Source organism: Dama dama, chromosome 11 (assembly GCF_033118175.1).
Source record: "Dama dama isolate Ldn47 chromosome 11, ASM3311817v1, whole genome shotgun sequence".
In the NCBI taxonomy this organism is placed as follows: Eukaryota; Metazoa; Chordata; class Mammalia; order Artiodactyla; family Cervidae; genus Dama; species Dama dama.
Window position 1 is genome coordinate 98,379,389 of NC_083691.1, and position 22,418 is coordinate 98,401,806.

General features: G+C 38.2%; 1 protein-coding gene across 5 annotated transcripts in view; it reads left to right on the forward strand.

Moving 5' to 3' along the window:
* Positions 1 to 21,504, forward strand: part of TSGA10 (testis specific 10) — a 93,372-nt gene extending 71,868 nt beyond the window's left edge. For all 5 annotated transcript variants that reach the window (XM_061155944.1, XM_061155943.1, XM_061155942.1 and 2 more), the window contains 5 exons: positions 9,037 to 9,246; positions 12,003 to 12,205; positions 14,427 to 14,531; positions 14,696 to 14,845; positions 20,803 to 21,504. In XM_061155944.1, coding sequence (XP_061011927.1) covers positions 9,037 to 9,246; positions 12,003 to 12,205; positions 14,427 to 14,531; positions 14,696 to 14,845; positions 20,803 to 20,827 — 693 coding nt within the window. In that variant the 3' untranslated portion in view covers positions 20,828 to 21,504. The remainder of the gene's footprint in view (positions 1 to 9,036; positions 9,247 to 12,002; positions 12,206 to 14,426; positions 14,532 to 14,695; positions 14,846 to 20,802) is intronic.
* Positions 21,505 to 22,418: the final 914 nt, after the last annotated feature.

Below are 22,418 nucleotides of genomic sequence, written 5' to 3' on the forward strand. Positions count from 1 at the left end.
ATTTTCATTCATTTCTATACATATTTTGATTTCTTTTTTGATTTCTTCTATGATTTGTTGGTTATTCAGAAGCATGTTATTTAGCCTCCATATGTTTGAATTTTTAACAATTTTTTTCCTGTAATTGAGATCTAATCTTACTGCACTGTGGTCAGAAAAGATGACTGGAATGATTTCAATTTTTCTGAATTTTCTAAGACCAGATTTATGGCCCAGGATGTGATCTATTCTGGAGAAGGTTCCGTGTGCACTTGAGAAAAAGGTGAAGTTGATTGTTTTGGGGTGAAATGTCCTATAGATATCAATTAGGTCTAGCTGGTCCATTGTGTCATTTAAGGTTTGTGTTTCCTTGTCAATTTTCTATTTAGTTGATCTATCCATAGTTGTGAGTGGGGTATTAAAATCTTCCACTATTACTGTTTTACTATTAATTTCCTCTTTCATACTTGTTAGCGTTTGCTGTACATATTGCGGTGCTCCTATGTTGGGTGCATATATATTTATAATTGTTATATCTTCTTCTTGGATTGATCCTTTGATCATTATGTAGTGTCCTTCTTTGTCTCTTTTCACATCCTTTATTTGAAAGTCTATTTTATCTGATATGAGTATTGCGACTCCTGCTTTCTTTTGGTCTCCGTATGTGTGAAATATTTTTTTCTAGCCCTTCACTTTTAGTCTGTATGTGTCTCTTGCTTTGAGGTGGGTCTCTTGTAGTCAGCATATATAGGGGTCTTGTTTTTGTATCCATTCAGCCAATCTTTGTCTTTTGGTTGGGGCATTCAACCCATTTACATTTAAGGTAATTATTGATAGGTGTGGTCCCATTGCCATTTACTTTGTTGTTTTGGGTTCACGTTTATACAACCTTTCTGCATTTCCTGTCTAGAGAAGATCCTTTAGCATTTGTTGAAGAGCTGGTTTGGTGGTGCTGAATTCTCTCAGCTTTTGCTTGTCTGTAAAGCTTTTGAATTCTCCTTCATATCTGAATGAGATCCTTGCTGGGTACAGTAATCGAGGTTGTAGGTTATTCTCTTTCATTACTTTCAGTATGTCCTGCCATTCCCTTCTGGCCTGGAGGGTTTCTATTGATAGATCAGCTGTTATCCTTATGGGAATCCCTTTGTGTGTTATTTGTTGTTTCTCCCTTGCTGCTTTTAATATTTGTTCTTTGTGTTTGATCTTTGTTAATTTGATTAATATGTGTCTTGGGGTGTTTCGCCTTAGGTTTATCCTGTTTGGGACTCTCTGGGTTTCTTGGACTTGGGTGGCTATTTCCTTCCCCATTTTAGGGAAGCTTTCAGCTATTATCTTCTCGAGTATTTTCTCATGGCCTTTCTTTTTGTCTTCTTCTTCTGGGACTCCTATGATTCGAATGTTGGGGCGTTTCACATTGTCCCAGAGGTCCGTTAGGTTGTCCTCATTTCTTTTGATCCTTTTTTCTTTTTTCCTCTCTGCTTCATTTATTTCCACCATTTTATCTTCTACCTCACTTATCCTATCTTCTGTCTCCGTTATTCTACTCTTGGTTCCCTCCAGAGTGTTTTTGATCTCATTCATTGCATTATTCATTTTTAATTGACTTTTTTTTATTTCTTCTAGGTCTTTATTAAACATTTCTTGCATCCTTTCAATCTTTGTCTCCAGGCTATTTGTCTGTAACTCCATTTTGTTTTCAAGATTTTGGATCATTTTTATTATCATTATTCTAAATTCTTTTTCACGTAGATTCCCTGTCTCCTCCTCTTTTGTTTGACTTGGTGGGCATTTTTCATGTTCCTTTACCTGTTGGGTATTTCTCTGCCTTTTCATCTTGTTTAGATTGCTGTGTCTGGAGTGGGCTTTCTGTATTCTGGAGGTCTGTGGTTCCTTTTTATTGTGGAGGTTTTACCCAGTGGGTGGGGTTGGATGATTGGCTTGTCAAGGTTTCCTGGTTAGGGAAGCTTGCGTCGGTGTTCTGGTGCATGGAACTTGATTTCTTCTCTCTGGAGTGCAATGGAGTGCCCAAGTAATGAGTTTTGAGATGGGTCTGTGTGTTAGGTGTGACCTTGGGCAGCCTGTATGTTGACGTTCAGGGCTATGTTCCTGCGTTGCTGGAGAATTTGCGTGGTATGTCTTGCTCTAAAACTTATTGGCTCTTTGGTGGTGGTTGGTTTCAGTGTAGCTATGGAGGCCTTTGGACGGTCTCTTATTACTTAAAGTTCCGTGTAGTCAGGAGGTTTCTGGTGTTCTCAGGTTTTGTGCTTAAGTCTCCTGCCTCTGGATTTCAGTTTTATTCTTCCAGTAGTCTCAGGACTTCTCCAACTATACAGCACTGATAATAAAACTTCTAGGTTAATGGCGAAAAGATTCTCCCCCGTTAGGGACGCCCAGAGAGGTTCACAGAGTTACATGAAGAAGAGGAGAGGGAGGAGGGAGATAGAGATGAGCAGGAGGAGAAAAAGGGGGACTCAAGAGGAGAGAGAGAGATCTACGCAGTTGTCTGTTCCCAGAGTGTTCTCCGTAGCCCAGACACCCACCAAGATTCACAGAATTGGATTGGGAAGAGAAGGGGAAAGGAGGAAATAGAGGTGTTCTGAGGTAGAAAATGGAGAGTCAAGATTGGGAGAGAATAATCAACACACTCCTGAATAAAAATGGGAACTGAATATTGGATTCTTAAATGTCCACAATTTATATCATATACTGAAAAACAAAAATTAAAAATCTAGAGTAGAGGTTAGACTATTAAAAATACTATATTAAAAACAAAAACCAAAACACACAAAAAAATTTTAGAAATATATATGAAGTTCGGTTTAAAAATAGGGCTTCTCTTCTTTTTTTTTTTGGTAAGGTTATAGTGTAATGAAAATGAAAATTAAGGAGTAGTAGAGGAGTAATAGAGGACTTTGAAAAGAAATGAGAAAAAGAAAAATAGAAAATAAAAGAGAAAAAGGAAAAAAAAAAGAAGAAAAAAAAAAGAAAAAAAATTTTTTCCTAATTAAAAAACTCGTAAAAATCTATGAAAATGAAAGTTAAGGAGTACTGGGTGAGTAATAGGGAATATAAAAGAAAATAAAAGAGAAAAAATAAAAAAAAATTTTTTTTCTTACTTAAAAAAAAAAAAAAAGTAAAAATATATCTAGGAATTTCTCTGGAGCTGTTGTGGTCAGTGTGGGTTCGGCTCAGTTTCAGATAGCTCCTCGTTCCAGCTTACACTTCTCGATATCTACAGGCCCCTTCCGGTGAAGTCGGTGTTACCTATAGGGATTTTGATCTGTTGCACCGGTCCCTTCTGAAGCGGTTCCCTTTGTTTATTTGGCTTCTGTTTGCTGGTCTCTTCAGTGCCTCATTTCTGCCCTGACACAAGCGGGCGGAGGTGGTCTCTTATTCAGGTAGCTAGTTCCGTCGCGCTGCGGGGAGGGGCTGGCGCTGCTTTCCCCCAGTCTATGCCGCTCAGGCTCCCAGCCGTTCTATATGAAACATGCCCTGCGCTGTGCGCGATTCCAGCCCTCGGGTGTTCCACAAAAGCGTGGAATAAAAAGCTGCGCCTTTTTGTGCCTTCCCCGTCAGCGCGGTTCAGGCAGCCAGGGGCTTGACGGGCGCACTCTCCCCGGGTGCGGTGCGCCTACTCCCTTCCGCCGTCCCAGTCTCAGTTTCCGCCAGCACCAGTCGGGTGCGTGCGCCTTCTGCCCTCCGCGTCCCCAGCCCCATTCCCCGCCCGCGCTGGTCGTGTGCCTGCGCCCTCTGTCTCGTCGCGACCCTCCCGGTGGATGTTGACCATCCAGAATCTTAGGAGGTCTTTGATTAGAAACTGGAGGCCTGTTTGCAGTGCGGTAGGGGATGTGGTCCTTGGGGCCGAGCTTGCCCCTTTCCCCTCCCCCCTGTCTCCAGCCTCCGGTGGGGCTGGGCCGGCCCGCAGCCTGCAAGCTCTTCTCTGGACTTGCTCAGTCCCTTTGGGTCCCTTTGTTCTGCGAACGGCCGGCAGTGTGTTCAGGCTGGTTAATTCTCTCTCTCTCTTGCTATCCCACAGTTTAAGTGGGTAACTCACAAAAGCTCCCTCCAATTGTCCTCAGGGCACTCAGGCCCGGTCCTTACCCTAAGCAATGCCGCCCGCTCCTCTCCGTTCCGCCCCCCACTTGCTGGTGGCGGATGCGGGTGTCTGGAGTACTTTTCTGCTGGGAGTTGCTTTTAGGCTCGTAATCTGTAGGTTTTATTTATTGTTCCCCTCCCAGTCAGGCTGCCCTCCGAGATTCAAACATTTCCCCCAGACCCGCCAGTGCGAGGGTTTCCTCGTGTCTGGAAACTTCCTCTATTAAGACTCCCTTCCCGGGAGTGATCTCCGTCCTTAGCTCTTTAGTCTCTCTTTTTATCTTTTATATTTTGTCCTACCTCCTTTCGAAGACAATGGGTTGCTTTTCTGGGCGCCTGATGACCTCAGCTAGCGATCAGAAGTTGTTTTGTGAAGTTTGCTCTGTGTTCAGTTATTCTTTTGATGAATTTGTAGGAGAGAAAGTGGTCTCCCCGTCCTATTCCTCTGCCATCTTGGCTCCTCCCCCCCAGGTGTTTCTTGACTTCCTACTTTTGCAGTCCCCTATAATGAAAAGGACATCTTTTTGGGGTGGTAGTTCTAAAAGGTCTTGTAGGTCTTCATAGAACTGTTGAACTTCAGCTTCTTCAGCATTACTGGTCAGGCATAGACTTGGATTACCGTGATATTGAATGGTTTGCCTTGGTAATGAACAGAGATCATTGTGTCATTTTTGAGATTGCATCCAAGTACTGCATTTCAGACTTTCTTGTTGACTATGATGGCTACTCCATTTCTTCTAAGGGATTCTTGCCCACAGTAATAGATGTAATGGTCATCTGAGTTAAATTCACCCATTGCAGTCCAGTTTTGTTCACTGATTCCTACAATGTTGACAATCACCCTTGCCATCTCCTGTTTGACCTTCCAATTTGCCTTCATTCATGGACCTAACATTCCAGGTTCCTATGCTATATTGATCTTTACAGCATCAGAACTTGCTTCCATCACCAGTCACGTCCACAACTGGGTGGTGTTTTGCTTTGGCTCCATCCCTTCATTCTTTCTGGAGTTATTTCTCCACTGATATCCAGTAGCATGTTGGGCACCTACCAACCTGGGGAATTCATCTCTCAGTGTCCTATCTTTTTGCCTTTTCCTATTGTTCATGGGGTTCTCAAGACAAGAATGCTGAAGTGGTTTGCCATTCCCTTCTCCAGTGGATCACATTTTGTCAGACCTCTCTACCATGACCCATCCATCTTGGGTGGCCCTACATGGCATGGCTCATAGTTTCATTGAGTTATACAAGGCTGTGGTCCATGTGATCAGGTTGGTTAGTTTTCTGTGATTGTGGTTTTCAGTCTGTCTGACCTCTGATGGAGAAGGATAAGAAGTTTATAGAAGCTTCCTGATGGGTGAGGCTGACTGAGGGGGAAACTGGGTCTTGTTCTGATGGGCGGGGCCATGCTCAGTAAATCTTTAATCCAATTTTCTGTTGATGGGTGGATCTGTGTTCCCTCCCTGCTATTTACCTGGGGCCAAACTCTGGTGGAGGTAATGAAAATAATGGTGACCTCCCTCAAAAGATCCCATGTGTGTACTGCTGCACTCAGTGCCCCCACCCTGCAGCAGGCCACCGCTGACCCACGCCTCCACTGGAGACTCCTGGACACCCACAGGCAAGTCCAGGACAGTCTCCTGTGGGGTCACTGGGTCCTGGTGCACACAAGGTTTGTTTGATCCCTCTGAGTGTCTCTGGCGGGAATGGGGTTTGATTCTAAATGCGAATTTGCCCCTCCTCCCATCTTGCTGGGCCTTCTTCTTTGCCCTTGGATGTGTGGGTTATCTCCATACAGCCGCTGCAGTGCTTACCGTCTTACTGGGGTTTCACTGACCTTGGACGTGGGGTATCTGGTTGGCCTTATTTGTTTTCCTTCCCAGAGATCATAGTTCTGTGCTACCTTTTATCTGTTGTCTGAAAACTGATTTTTCCCTCCTATATTTTGTTCATTTTTCTAGTTGTTTTGGCAACAGGGTAATTTAGACCCTGTTAATCCCTCTTGTCTAGATAATAGCTGTTTTAAGGCCCTTATCTGCTAATATCATCTTTTGTCATTTTGCATCAGTTTACATCAACTAATTTTGATGCTCCTGGATCACTTTTCCTGTATCTTTACATGTCTGATATATGTATTTTTAAACTGAATGCTGGACATTGTGAATTTTACTTTGTTGAATGTTAGATTTTGTTATCTTCCTTTAGAAAGTGTTGGATTTGTTTTGGCAGGCTCTTAAATTACTTGCAGATTAACTAATACTTTCAAGATTGTTTTTAAGCTTTGGTAGGGCAGATCTAAAGTAGCCTTTCCTGTAAGACTAGTTTAGCCTCACACTAAGGTGTGACCCTTCCAGATTCTCTATTAAATGCCCACTCCAGGGTGTTCTACACTAAAGAGTTTCTTAATGAGGTGAAAGAGGAGAGTGAAAAAGCTGACTTAAAACTCAACTTTCAAAAAACTGAGATTATGGCATCTGGTCCCATCACTTCATGACAAATGGGGGGGGGGGGGATGGAAACAGTGGCAGATTTTATTTTATTTGGCTCCAAAATCACTGTGGACGATGACTACAGCCATGAAATTCAAAGACGGTTGCTCCTTGGAAGAAAAGCTATGACAAATCTAGACAGCACATTAAAAAACAAAGACATCACTTTGCCAACAAAGGTCCGAATAATCAAAGCTATGGTTTTTCCAGTAGTCATGTACGGATGTGAGATGTGGACCATAAAGAAGGCTGAGTGCTAAAGAATTGATGCTTTCAAACTAGAGAAGACTAGTGCTAGAGAAGACTCTTGAGAGTCCCTTGGACTGCAAGGAGATCAAACCAGTCAATCCTCAAGGCAATCAACCCTGAATATTCATTGAAAGGACTGATGCTGAAGCTCCAATACTTTGGCCAGCTAATGCAAAGAGCTGACTCATTGGAAAAGACCCTGATGCTGGGAAGGGTTGAAGGCAAAAGAAGAAGAGGGTGGCAGAAGATGAGGTGGTTAGGTAGCATCACCAACTCAATGGACATGCATCTGAGCAAACACCAGGAGATGATAAAGGACAGGGAAGCCTGGTGTGCTATAGTCCATGGGGTCGCAGAGTCTACCATGACTTAGCAACTGAACAAGGAACCACCAGGGTGTTCATTAAGAACTTTTCACTTTCACAGGCTCAAACTTTGTCCCCAGCTTTGGCCCATTTGTTACCAGCTGACCTTGACTCATTTTCTTTATGTTTGGCATGTGAGAATTTCTCTTTCTTACCTACAAGTTCAGCTATAAATTGCAAAAATAATTTTTTTTCTATTTTATCCAGAAGATTTTCCTCTTAGCTTAATCAGCAATTTTACTAGAACCTGAAACCTTCCATACATTCTTTTCAAAACATAAAACTGATCACATAACCTCCTCTGTAAGATCGTTTAGTGGAAGTAAAGACCTAAATTTTATTGATACCTGGGTTACCAGGCTCTGTTTTATAGGTTGTACGTGTTTTCAACTGTGTCTCTTTTCACTCTTTTCTGTGGTCTCTGAGCTCGAGACATAGGAACCTTTTCTCTGCTCTTGCTTCACACTTGGCATCCTCCAATTTGAAAAGCCACCTTCGCCTCACACATTGTGTATCCATTTGCTTTTCAGATCTCAGTTCAAGTGTCATTGACTCAGAGAAGGCTTTCTTGACTTCTCTGATCCTTTCAGTCTAGGTCACTTCCCTGTGTTATAGTTTTTTTCTCTAGAAATGTTTGCCTAATCTGTATCTACATATTCAGCTATATGATTATTTTATTGACCATGATTCCCCCATAGTCTGGAAGCCTCATGAGAACAGAGACCATTACCATTGGCTATGTATCTAGGCACATTGTTGGAACATAGAATATACCCAAGAAAAATGTATGGAATGGATGGATAGGTGGTTGAGTGGGGTGGATGGATGGATAGAAGTTTGTTTGAAGAATGTGTGAGTAGTTGTATGAGTGAAGAAGGAAGGAAAGGAGAAAGAAAGGAGTGAATTTTGGCCAAATAACTTATTCCAGGAGCAATTTTTTTGTGTGTTGTACTTGTAAAAACGCTTATAAAAGCAGAAAAATTTCTTGGCTTGCCTCTTAGTTCTCTTAGCCTCATATAATAGCAAATAATTCTCTGTAGATGGCAGTGCACTTACATAAGAACTTTTTCTGTAAAAAAAGTGGGGGGATTATCTTGAATATTTGAAATTTATTTATATAACTTGAATCTCATATTACAGTGTTTAAAACATGCTCTCATTTTCTATAATATGGATATATCCTTAACTTATAGTTACCCAGTCTATTTCCCTCAGAGGCATTAGTGTTAGAGAGTTATCAGTCCTCATTTTATGATACTATGATCCATATCAGCATGTCATTCAAGAATGGGAAGGTAGGCACAGTGAATGAAACAGTGGCTAATGTTTTATCTTTAATAGCAGCAGTATTTACATTATAGAATAATTGTAACTGTGGCAAATATAGACAGAACTACAAAGATGTATATGTCTCAACTAGCTTTGGGGCTGAGACTTTTAAGTTGTTTTCTCAGTACATTAAAAAGAATGATTAGCTGATCACTTTACTCATGGATTTTGTATATGAAAACTTGAAATTGATCTTTCCCAGAATGTTTTGTACATACTCTTACCATCTACATAAACTAAAGTTCTTTATAGGGGCTTCCCTGTCCTTGACCATTTCATGTAATGTCCTTTACCATTCCCTGTCTCATGGTTAAGGCTCCATGCTTCCACTGCAGGAGGCACGGATTTGATCCCAGTTTGGGGAATTAAGATCCCACATGCCATTTGGCAAGGCCAAAAAAAAAAAAAGAGAGAGAAAGAGAAAGTTCCTTGTAATCTAAAAGTAGTGTCATTAAAAGATTTGCCTCACTTTGTTTTCCGTGTTGTGGGTTTTTCCCATGTTAAAAAATATATAATAATTTGTCCTTGCAGCACTTAAATGCAGAACGGTCTTACAAGTCCCAGATTGCTACTTTACATAAGTCTGTTGTAAAGATGGAAGAGGAGCTTCAGAAGGTTCAGTTTGAAAAAGTGTCTGCCCTTGCAGATTTGTCTTCCACAAGGGAACTTTGCATTAAACTTGACTCAAGCAAAGAACTTCTTAATCGACAGCTGGTTGCTAAAGATCAAGAGATAGAAATGGTACGTCATACATTTTTAAATGGTTCTTTTAGTAATGTTATCACTGTAAAATTTTTGTAATTTTAGAAAAACAAACTTTTTTTTTTTAATAAAATGCTACAGCAAAGGTATGTCTTTCAACTTTAGATTTTATTTTTAAAGTCCAGGATATTAATTTCTGCTGTGTTCCAAACCATTCAAGACCATAACAGAGATTTTTCCTTTGTGTGCTCTGCATTTACTTTTAGTCAAAAGAATGATAAAACACACTGACATACCAGTCAACAAAGAACCATGAGGTTGAGGTTTATCTAGCTAAATTATAATTTTAATGATATTGTTTTAAGCTAGATTTACTATTTGGCTGAGTTCTTTTCAACTGTAATTCACTTGATTTTATCTGCCATGTGCCTGATGCCTGCCATCATGCTTGCCATGTGAGTATAATGTTCAAAAGGTACAGTCCCCCTCCCTCAAAGATCTCCTGGTATTGACATACAAGTAATTTGGGGTGAGTGTGATACTAGTAAGAAATACTCAAGGTTTCAGAGAGGAAATTTCCCATTGGCCTGTGGGTGTCAGAGAGGAGTTCATAAAGGTGTACTACTGAACTCAAAAGGAATGAGGGAATAGCTTAGGCAATGGTATGGAGGTATAAACAAACTCTGGAATAAGCAGTAAGTCATTTGCAGTGGCCAGTGTAGCATGAACAAGTGACTGAGATGCATCTGAAGAAATAGACGGGACCTGAATCCTAAAAGAATGTATGTTAAAGTTGCATAGTATAATTGAAATATCAACACATTTTGGCTATGTTTACATTTCTGTTATTATCACACCCTGTTGAACTCCCTTATTTTGTTAGCCTACTGCTTGTTAGGAGGATATGATGCATTTGAGAATGATGTGTCTTGTTGGCTTCTGTAAGAAGTTCCATGTAAAAATGGATACACAATTGTCCTTAGCAGCATTCTTCATAATTGCCAAGAAGTGTAAATAACTCAAATATTCATACATCTATGCAAGGGAATATTATTTGGCAGTAGCAGTAATGAAGGATTGATAGCTGCTAAAACATGGACAACTCTTGAAAACATTACACTAAGTGAAGGAAGTCACTCATGTAAGACCACACACACAAACACACACACACACACAGTATGTTTCCATTTATATGAAATGTTCAAAATAAGGCAGATCATACAAAACAGATGAATTATTGCCTAGGGCTAGTGCTGGGGCAGAGGTAAGGGAGTGACTGCTAATGTGTACTGGGTTCCATTTTTGGATGATGAAAATGTTCTAACAATAAACTGTGAGATTGCAGTATGATCACATAGCTCTGTTAATACTGTGTTGGCCAAAAAGTTTGAATTTTTCCATAAGGTGTTACAGAAAAACTCAAACAGACTTTTTGGTCAACCCAATATGCTAAAAACCATTGACTTGTACCATTTAAATGGGCGAGTTGTATGGTATGTGAATTACATCCCAGTGAAGCTGCTACCAAAAAAGTGATGCTCCATTTTGTATTCCCGCCAGCATTGCCTATTTTAATGTTAATCAACACGCATTAAGACATTTGCCAATTTAATAAACTGCAGCATTAGTTCAACCAAAAGAGGTTTTTCTCCTCTGAATATTTAGCAATGTCTGGAGGTATTTTTGATTGTCACACCAGGGTTGAGGGGTGTTGTAGACCTCTAGTAAGTAGAGGCCGGGGATGCCGCTCAGCATCCTGTAAGGCACAGGGCAGCTCCCTATACCAAACAGTTACCCAATGCAAAAGATCAGTAGGATCAAGGTTAAGAAATCCTGGATTAGAAATACCATTTTGCTTTAGATTATGTTTCTTTGATTATTAATATAAGATATATTATTCTCTATGTTTACTAATTAGCTAGCTATATTTTGTAAATTTTCTGTTCATATCATTAGTTCATATTTCTCATGAATTAGTTCATATTCCTTTTATTAGTAAGATATTAACTATTTACTGAGTTTATTTTCATCTGGTTTTTTCCCTCATAAATTTTGGTTGTTTATAATGACTATAGATATGTTTGTTTTTGCTATGGTCAGACATCATTTTAAATTGTATCTAGTCTAAAAAGTTCTTACCCTACCTGCCTGCCCCTTTCCTAATAATTCATTTTTATTAGACTTTCTTTTCTCAGAGTTTTACATTAAATTTTTGAATATATATATATATATATATAATTTATTATAATGTATATTATGAGATAAAGAATATTTTTTTTTCTAAATAGTGATGTCTGGTTTCCCTCCTTTTGGAGAAGCATTTGGAGAATGTATTTTAGGCTCAAGATAACCTTCAAAAAGTGAAGTGTTTCATTGGACCATACAAGAGAGGGAATGTGAGATTACTCCTTATCTTTCTTAACCATGGAGTATGATGACATTCCATCAGGAAGTTAGGCATTTGTAACTTACCCAACTTGGGACAAAGCAATAGTCACAGATACTACCATGTCAGTCTTGCCAAAATATATTATAAGAAATAGCAAAGCTGGACATGGAAATTGTTTGACGTCTGGGATTAATAACTCTTAAATTAATGAACCTTCTAATACTATCAGAGAGTTGGGAAGTGATACTGTGTATGTGCATGTATCTCCTAAGAAGGACACAATTTAAAATCTAGAAATTAAACGTGGTTGTCAGTTCATAACAGATAAATTTTATGAGTCTCTGATAATACCTGAGTTAAGTGAACAAGTGGGAATAAGTATAGATATCTTCCTATCATTGTGCAGATGGAGAATGAGTTGGATTCTGCTCGTTCTGAAATAGAACTCCTCAGGAGTCAGATGACAAATGAGAGAATCTCCATGCAGAATCTAGAAGCTTTGCTGGTAGCCAATAGAGACAAAGAATATCAGTCTCAGATAGCACTTCAGGAAAAAGAATCTGAAATTCAGCTTCTCAAAGAACACCTTTGTTTGGCAGAAAACAAAATGTGAGTTGATTACCAGTATGATAACATTAAGTCGTATTTCTTAAGTTTTCGGTACTTTATAGGTTAGTGAAATTTTAAAGCTGGAATTTAGACCATTTAATGTCATAGTTTGCTATTAATTAAACTGAGGACCCAAAATATTGTGATTTGTCTAAGATTTAGTACCTATTTCTATTATGTGTCTCTAATGCATCTAATGGAGAAGGCAATGGCACCCCACTCCAGTACTCTTGCCTGGAAAATCCCATGGACAGAGGAGCCTGATAGGCTGCAGTCCATGGGGTCGCTAAGAGTTGGACACAACTGAGCGACTTCCCTTTCACTTTTCACTTTCATGCATTGGAGAAGGAAATGGCAACCCACTCCAGTGTTCTTGCCTAGAAAATCCCAGGGACGGAGGAGCCTGGTGGGCTGCCGTCTATGGGGTCGCACAGAGTCGGACTCGACTGAAGCGATTTAGCAGCAGCAGCAGCAATGTATCTAAATTTAAATGTAACCATCTTTGTGTTGATTGTTTCCAACGGAGTTTTGGGTCTAATAGAACCTCTGCTGATCTAACATATTGCCTTTGGGAAATATGATAACCAGCTTAGGAAAAAAAGCACTTCTGAAACCAGAAGGATTTTTCCATTATGGGCCTGCTTGGTATTGCTACCCAGTCTCTTCACTTGTCACGTGGTATTTCCCGGGCACCTGGAAGCACTACTGCATTCACTGAATGCTGGAGACTTCCCCCAGAGCACTGATGGTGACTTTTTTTTTTTTAAAGAACGCCTAGTACTGTTAGCACCTTGTTACACCACTGGAGGCTTAGATGGAAATGCTTGCCTGCATGTGTGTGTCCTGGATGTGCTTAGTCGCTCAGTCGTGTCTGACTCTCTGGGACTTCATGGACTGTAGCCCACCAGCTCCTCTGTCCATGGGATTCTCTAGGCAAGAACACTGGAGTGGGTTGCCATTCCCTTCTCCAGGGGATCTTCCTGACCCAGGGATCAAACCCCAGTCTCCTGCATTGCAAGCGGATTCTTTACCATCTGACCCACCAGGGAAGCCCCCCGCTGCCTGCATAGTAGATATTTTATTTTATCACCTTTGTCACCTGTCACAAAACCTGATGGGGGACCCTTAGCCCCAGTTCTTATCCATCCCACCTGTAGTACCTTTTCATCCAGCCTCAGCTCTGCCCTCCTGTCTGAGTAGGGACGTGGGGAAGGACAGGAATCATGGTCTCAGGAACTGGCCACTTTTGGGAGCCCCTGACTGAGCACAGGCTGCAAAACCAGGGCTGGTTTCCTTCAGAGACTGTTTTTAGGTTGAGGCAGCTGTAACTGAGTCACTCTTTTCAGTCACTGCAGCTGGGCTTTGGACTGGACCTTCAGAATGATCCAGTTCTGTAGGATCATTTCCTCTAGCCATAGGTGGAAATTGCCTCAGTGAAGTACGCCAAAACTCCCACCTTAAGGGCGTACACCCTGTTTTAGACAGGCTGGTGAGTAGTGTCACCTAGAACTGGTAAGCTTGATAAACGCCTGTGTTCCTAGTCTCTAGAGTTTAGACTCCAGCAGTCCATAGTGCAGTCCTGAAAGCCAGCAGAGAGGAGAGAGTGTTCTGGCAAGAGTGGTCACCTCTGTCATTATCTTCCTCCTGGTAGTGTGCTTATCACAGGGTTTTGGAGGCATTGTTTAGCCCTAAGGAAGATCCTGTTAAATGGAAGAGATTTTGTCTTTAACAGTTGGATATATCAAATTTCATTACACACACATATAAGGCATTTGGTCAATTAGATATACATATATGTACCAACTGCATATTCATTATGGTGCTAGTGAATTCCAGTGTTATATGCATTGGAATATGCACATCATACCGTGAAATAAATTGTAAAAATGATCTGCAGTGAATTGATAATATAGGTAGATAATAGTATTACCATATCTAAAAATAGGGAAAATGAAGTTTAACTAATTGAATGGGGCTGAGACAGCTTAAAGGGCTTTTAGTAGACTACTTTGCACATTTACTGCACCTAAAATTGGCATGTTTTATTTTAATTTATTTTATTTGTATGAAACTGACATATTTTAGATGCACCAATACATCTGTAAAAATAAGAGTGTTGCTTGGCCTCAGCTGAGAAACCGTGGCCAACGTGGTTTCAGGTGCCCTAGGAATACTTTGGTATTCTGTCTTTAATCGACCGTCATTCACGTTCTATATACAGGGCCATCCAGAGTAGGGACGTGGCCCAGTTCAGGAACGTCGTGACGCAGCTGGAAGCTGACTTGGACATTACAAAGAGACAGCTAGGGACAGAGCGATTTGAAAGGTAGGTTCAGCAGCCTGGAAAGCACTGTTTCTGGGATAAAAACAGACTTTGGTTATTTCATGGTGATTAGATTTTACGGTATGATTTGAACTGCAGTTTTACAACAGTGTTAATAATGTTGCTGGATATAAAAGTTCAGTTAAAGTGTCCCTCTTTTGCTTTAGGGAGAGGGCTGTGCAAGAACTCCGCCGCCAGAATTACTCAAGTAATGCTTATCATTTGAGTTCCACAATAAAGCCAAATACAAAATGTCACTCACCAGAACGTACTCACCATCGATCTCCTGACCGAGGCCTGGATCGATCATTAGAAGAGTAAGTGGCTTAAGGATCCATTCTTTAGGGAACCATATAGCAATAAGCACTGAGTATTTGAGGGAGTGAGAAAACTCAGTAACCATCTACCATTAATAGTGCTTTTTAAACATCATTATATAATTGGATATGTTGACATTAAAAAAAGTATTTTGATAATTAGTGTCATATAAATATGTTTAAGAAATGTGTCTATTTTATCTAAAGTTTACATAAATTTTTAAAATCTGATTTTCTTTAATTTCTATAACATACATTTTTATATACTTTCATTAACAAACTATTGGCTAATTATTGTAGCCCCCAAAATACATATACTCTAGGAAAGTAATAGGCTAATTTTTCAAAGGAAAGTATTTTAGCTATATTCCTAAATGTCAGAAACTTTGTAAAAACATTTTTATTTAGAAATAATTTCAAACTTAGAAGTTAAAAATAAAACAATGCAAAGAACATCTGTACACCTTTTATCCCTACTCACTGTTATAAAAATTTTACTCCGTTTGCTGTTTCTGTGTTTATGAGGCAGTATGAGCTATCTCAGACATGCATACTCTTGCACTTTCTCCTCCCTGTCTTCCTCTCTTGCCTTCCTCCCACCCACCCACTCCCTGCAACAGACATTTTTAAACAATAACCAGTACCTCCAGTTGGAACCATCCTCATAGCTTTCTCCCTTGCCTCCTTCCTTTCTGTATTTGTATGACACACCTTTTTCTCCAGTGAGAGGCCTCAGTTCAGTTCAGTTCAGTCCCTCAGTCATGTCCGACTCTTTGCAACCCTATGAATCGCAGCACGCCAGGCCTCCCTGTCCGTCACTATCTCCCAGAGTTTACTCAAACTCATGTCCATCGAATCAGTGATGCCATCCAGCCATCTCATTCTCTGTCGTCCCCTTCTCCTCCTGCCCCCAATCACTCCCAGCATCAGGGTCTTTTCCAGTGAGTCAACTCTTCGCATGAGGTGGCCCAAGTACTGGAGTTTCAGCTTCAGTATCAGTCCTTCCAGTGAACACCCAGGACTGATCTCCTTTAGGATGGACTGGTTGGATCTCCTTGCAGTCCAAGGGACTCTCAAGAGTCTTCTCCAACACCATAGTTCAAAAGCATCAATGTTTCGGCGCTCAGCTTTCTTCACAGTCCAACTCTCACATCCAAACATGACCACTAGAAAAACCATAGCCTTGACGAGACGGACCTTTGTTGGCAAAGTAATGTCTCTGCTTTTTAATATGCTGTCTAGGTTAGTTATAACTTTCCTTCCAAGGAGTAAGTGTCTTTTAATTTCATGGCCGCAATCAGCATGCTTTTTTTTTGGAGCCCAAAAAAATAAAGTCTGACACTGTTTCCACTGTTTCTCTATCTACTTGTCATGAAGTGATGGGACCAGATGCCATGATCTTAGTTTTCTGAATGTTGAGCTTTAAGCCAACTTTTTCACTCTCTTCTTTTACTTTCATCAAGAGTCTTTTTAGTTCCTCTTCACTTTCTGCCATAAGGGTGGTGCCATCTGCATATCTGAGGTTATTGATATTTCTCCCGGCAATCTTGATTCCAGCTTGTGCTTCTTCCAGCCCAGTGTTTCTCATGATGTACTCTGCATATAAGTTAAATAAGCAGGGTGACAATATACAGCCTTGACATACTCCTTTTCCTATTTGGAACTAGTTCAGTTCTAACTATTGCTTCCTGACCTGCATATAGGTTTCTCAAGAGGCAGGTCAGGTGGTCTGGTATTCCCATCTCTTTCAGAATTTTCCAGTTTGTTGTGATCCACACAGTCAAAGGCTTTGGCATAGTCAATAAAGCAGAAATAGATGTTTTTCTGGAACTCTGTTGCTTTTTCGATGAGCCAGCGGATGTTGGCAATTTGATCTCTGGTTCCTCTGCCTTTTCTAAAACCAGCTTGAACATCTGGTCTATATCAAAATGTTCACTCAACAATGATAACAGTTATTCCTTTGCTCAATCGCAGAGTGTATCTAAAGTACTTTCAAGATTTCTTCATCTATGAACTATAATAAACAGGCCAACTTAGAAAAAAGTTCAAAATCTGTTTGCAATTCTTCCTTCCTGTCCCATACATGACCTTTCCAAAGTCTTGAGGGCATATAGTCAAATACTGTGTTAATAAATTACTTGGATTATTTTTTTTCACTCTCACTGTGATGATGGTATACATTTAAAATAACAGTAGATTGATTTGTTTCAATTTGCTTTCACTTTTCATTTTTCTTTATTATGCTGAGATGTCCTAGCCAAGAAGAAATGTTCCATTGGAACAATGTTCCATTATTCAAATTTGCATTGTGTCTTTAAGGAATGGCTTGTAGTTTTTCTTTAAATAGGTTTTGAATATTTCTTGTAAAATTCACTCCTGAATATTTTATTACTTTTTTGTTATTATTATAAATGGAGTTTCCTCCATATATTATATCTTCAAATGATGCTACTTTTGCATGTTAATTTCCTAGCATGTTATCTTGCTAAATTCTTTTATTTCATTAAATTTCATTATTAATTCTTTAGGGGTTTCTAGGTATACTATCATGTCATCTGCAGAAAGAGATATTTATTTCTTCTTTTCCTATTTTTATCTCTTGAATTATATTCTCTGGTTAATAGCATTTGCTAGTATCATCAGAATAATGACAGATAGTCGTGGCAAAAGTGAAATTTCTGTTTTAATTCTGACCTGTAGTGGGAATACCTCTTTTTGTTGTTTTTTTTTCCTGTTAATTAAGATACTAGTTTTATGATTCATGTTTATATATTTTATGGTATTAAGGGAATACCACTTATTCCTGTTTTTTTCAAGATTTTTTTTATTAGGAAACTGTTTTTGTCAAGGATTTTTTTTTTAGCATCTATGAAGATATGGTTTTTCTCTTTATAATTATTAATATGTGGATATATTAATTAATTTTTCAACTATTGAACCATGTTTGAATTTCTGACATACATGAGAAATTGGTCATAGTCTATTATTTTGTTAGTGTTTGATAATATTTTATTTATTTTAGATTTGTATATCAATATTCATAACTGATATTGACCTGTACTTATCTTTGTGCTTTTTCTATTAAGTTTAGATATCAATGTTATATCTGCTTCTAAAAAAATAATTTGGAAATTTTTGTTTACTGTAGTTTGAAACAAGTTATACAGTTGGGGATTATCTGATTTCTAAAGAGCCTTGACTCTTTTTTTGTGGGGTGTACTTCCTTGGTAACTTTTTCTATTTCTTCTTTGGAAATTAGTCTTTTTAAGCTATATCTGTTTGTGTAAAAATTATTGAGGCTTTTAACTCTAGGTTTTCAGCTTTATTTGCACAGAAATAACGAATGCAATATCTTATAAATTTTTAAATTTCTTTTGTGTCAATAGTTATATCCTGTTGCCATTTCTTATTTGTGTATATGTGCTTCTCCCTTTTGTTTGTTGATTACCTTAGCCTGTGGTTTGTTTACTTAGTTCATTGCTTCAAAGAACCAGCATTTTGATTTATTGATTTAATCTATTTTCTTTCTCTACCTTATTAATTTCTGTTTTTATTTACATTAGTCCCTTCCTTGTGCTATTTTTTCATTTACTTTGTTGATTTTTTTCCCGTAGGTTTTTGAGTTAGAAATTTAATTCATTTATTACCATTCTTTAACTTTTATCAATGTAGATATTCAGGGTTATGAATTTTTCTATGATTACTGCTTTAAATATATCCCACAGATTCTGATATATAGTGTTTTCGTGATCATTATTTTTCAGAATTTCTTTAATCTTTGTTTGTATTTTCATTTTTACCCAAGAGTTATTTGATAGAAAATCTTTTAATTTTCAGTGAGAAGAGTTTTTTGTTTGTTTTGATTTCATTTTTAATTCTCAGTGTTATTGTGTATATTATTTGTAATATTTCTATTTTATGGGAACTACTGATGTTTTTTTTTATACTTTACTACATGTTCAAGTTTTGGTAACAGTTCATGTACACTTGAGAAGATATATTCTCTCTTATCAGAGTATATTGTAATATATCCAGAAGATTTACCTTTTTAATTTTACTTTGTTCTTTTATAATTTTTGTTCACTTGACTTGTTTTACTAAGAATGGCATTTTAAAATTTCCTATTATTGGTATGTTTTTATTTCTTCTTATATCTCCTATAAATTTTGTTTTATATAGGTGGTTTGCTGTTTTATCTGTTGCATAGATATTCTGAATTATCATATCTTCACTGTGAATTTGGCTTTTACAAAATGTTATTTTCTGATGCACTTAACTTTTTTGGAAGGAGGAAGGACTTGACGTCTACTTTGTCTGGTACTAGAGTTACAACTCCTATTTCCTTATTGGGTCCATTTGCCTGGTAAATCTTTGTCCATGTCTTTTTTTGAATCTCTGCATTTTAAATGTCTCTCTTTAGATAGTATGGCTTTGAGTTTGACTTTATGAACCATTTTGAAATTCTTTTTTTTAAATAGGTGAGTAAGTTCCTTAACATTATGGATATAACTGTTAAATTTGGTCTCAACAGTTATATTATGATAACTGTTTACTATGTGATATTTGCTCTAATTCTTTCTCTATTTGGTTATTCTTCTTTGCTTGTAACCATTTCTTTTGATATTCAGGAAGTTTAGTGTCTTATTATAATAATTACCTTTCTATTAATACTTTTAATAGTGTCCTTAAAGTATCCCTTTTAAAACTTTTAAGCTTTTGCTGTTCATTTTAAATGGCACCTTTTGACTACCATCTAATATCTAGACATGGGCTTCCCTGGTGGCTCAGCAGTAAAGAATCCATCCGTGAATGCAGGAGACGCAGGTTCAATCCTGCCTGAGTCGGAAGGATACCCTGGAGAAGGAAATGGCAGTCCACTCCAGTATTCTTGTCTGGGAAGATCTCATGAACAGAGGAACCTGACAGATTACAGTCCATGGGGGTCAAAAGAGTTGAACACAACTTAGTGACTGAATAGCATCATCTAGACAATAGTCAATGTACTTAATTTACTTTTTCCAACAGCTGGTCTGTTTCCTGTTCCTATAGTGTTTTCTTTTCAGGTTGCCATACAAATGGAATCATGTGGTATATAGTCTGCAGTGGTTGACTTTTACCCAGCCACTGGGTAAAATATTAGATTTTTATAGTAGAGATTTATCCAGGTTGTTGTATATATCAGATATTACTGGATATTGCTTTTAACTGCTGAATAGTATTCCATTGTGTGGCTGTAACACAGTTTTGTTTTGCTTTGTTTTACTCTTTATTTTGAAATAATTAGTCTCATAAGCAGATGCAGAAATAGTGCAGATGGTCCCACATATCCTCCGCCAGCTTCCCCAGTGGCCATGTCTTACAAACCACGAAATTGACATTGGTATAGCTAACTAGCTGATACACCTTATTCAGTTTTTGCTAGTGTGTGTGCAGTTTGTTTTTGTTTTTTGTTTTTTTACATACCACACATAGAACACCACCACAGTCAAGGTTCTGAATTGTCCCATCAGCCCCAAGGAGCTCATTCCTTCACAATACCCTTTCATGGTGACATCCTTCTGTCCACCTCCCTATCCCCAAGCAAACTCTACTTTCTTCTCTATCTCTGTAATACTGTCTTTTTGAGAGTGTTGTGTAAATGGAATCACACACAGGATGTAATTTTGTGAGAGTGATTCTTCTCTCCTAGCACAATGCCCGTGAGATCCATCCAGGTTGGTGTATAAAGTCAATAGTTCTTTCCTTTTTATTGTTGAGTCCATATTATTGCATGACATGGATGATTCACAGCTTCTGAAAACTGGGTGATAAAATACATTATATCTGACTTCCTTCACAGAAGCTGAGGGGAAAAAAATCCCAAGTATTGCCAAAGTAACACTAGAATACATTTTTTAATACATCATAAAATCATTGAGTTAAAATATTAATCTACATAACTTTTTTCTGTCTTATAGGAATCTTTGCTATAGAGATTTCTGACACGTGGAAAGATTCTTCACATCCTTGGGAGAGGTCAAAGTTTCAAACTGATTTTTTTTTTGCTATATGATTGCATTTATCTTTTGAATGCTTGACAATGTTAAATGAATTTATTAACGCCATGCCTCTGAATCTCTGTTTTCATGTGCCGTGCCATACCGCAGTGATCTGAGATGACTTATAAACACAAAAATGTATATGGCCCTTTCTATCCATACAGTAATAGTGAGTGTAAAATCTGCTTACTTCACTATTGACGACTGTTGTGTTAACTATCCGGAGTAAATAAAGAAGCTTATAAAAAGAGGGCAAAGTGTTTTAACAAAACTGATTTTTTTTCCTTTGTGATTTATGCTTTCATGGCTGGACAAATTGTGCCAAAAGAGGCGCAGTTTACCACTCCTGGCCTGGGACCCCATATTCCATTTTGGATCCAACCTGACATGAATTCCGGGCCATGCTCTGACTCCAAAGCAGTATAGTAGGCGTGTGTCAGGGTTTTTAAATCCTTAGTGTTGTACCATTAGTTAGCATACATTTCCTACAATTGTTTACCCCTACTATTTTTAGAAAGGTAGGTAATACTATCTCTGTCAAGAATGTAAGATTATTTTTTAAAAAATCTGTATTTTTCATACGTTTTCCTTTAAAATATTAAAATACTGCAATCAACTTAATTGCCATTTTATTTATTTATTTTTGCCTGTGGCAGCTGTCTATAATGTAGTGTAACAAGTTCAGTGATGTTTCTTTTTTTCCCCCAAAGTCTCCAAAATCTCTTACCTTTTCTGTCCATAGACTTCGATTTCATGTTGATATTACAGTCTGAACACTATTGTATTTTACTAATACAAGTTATTTGTACTCTTGCCATTTTAATAAAAAACAAAAGTCCTGCCATTGATAGTATTCATATGATGTAGACAGTTTCTTATTTTATATAGTCACTACTCATTATGACTGCAGTAATGCAGGACAGTGCCCTGATTTAGGTCTTGCTTCGTTAGCACTCTGTTTCACCATAAATTCATGCTATATACTCACTTTACTTTGATTTTTAAAAACCTTGAGTTTTACTCCTCTACTTCAGGACAGTCACTGTAGATTGGTTTTAAAAATTGAGTAATTAAAAAGATGGCCTTTTATAAACGTTGTGTAGAATAATATGCAAAAAGTTGTTCTTGCTAGTATTAAATAATATACCAGTGAATATGCAAAATTAACCTTTGCTAGGTAGCAAAGCACTAGGTCATCACAGCAGTCATTTTAGTCTCTCCACCTCCTAAAAGAGCTGACAATGAGCTGAGTGTCAATCTGTTGTGTGCACTTAACAGATTTTATGTGGAGAGGGCAGTAGGAGGGATGGGGGCATGACAGAAAAAGGAAGACGTTTCCATGCTTGATGAAAAGTATACTGTACTCGACTTGTGCCATCAATTGCAGAATACTTAAAAGGAAAATTATACGGTGAGTATAAAGGGGCCAGTGTTATCCAAAGGTAGGGAAACCTTAACTGTATTCTGTGTTAAAATTCAAAGAAAAGATTATTTCTTATGGTAATATATTTTTTTTTCTTATGGTAATATTTTAA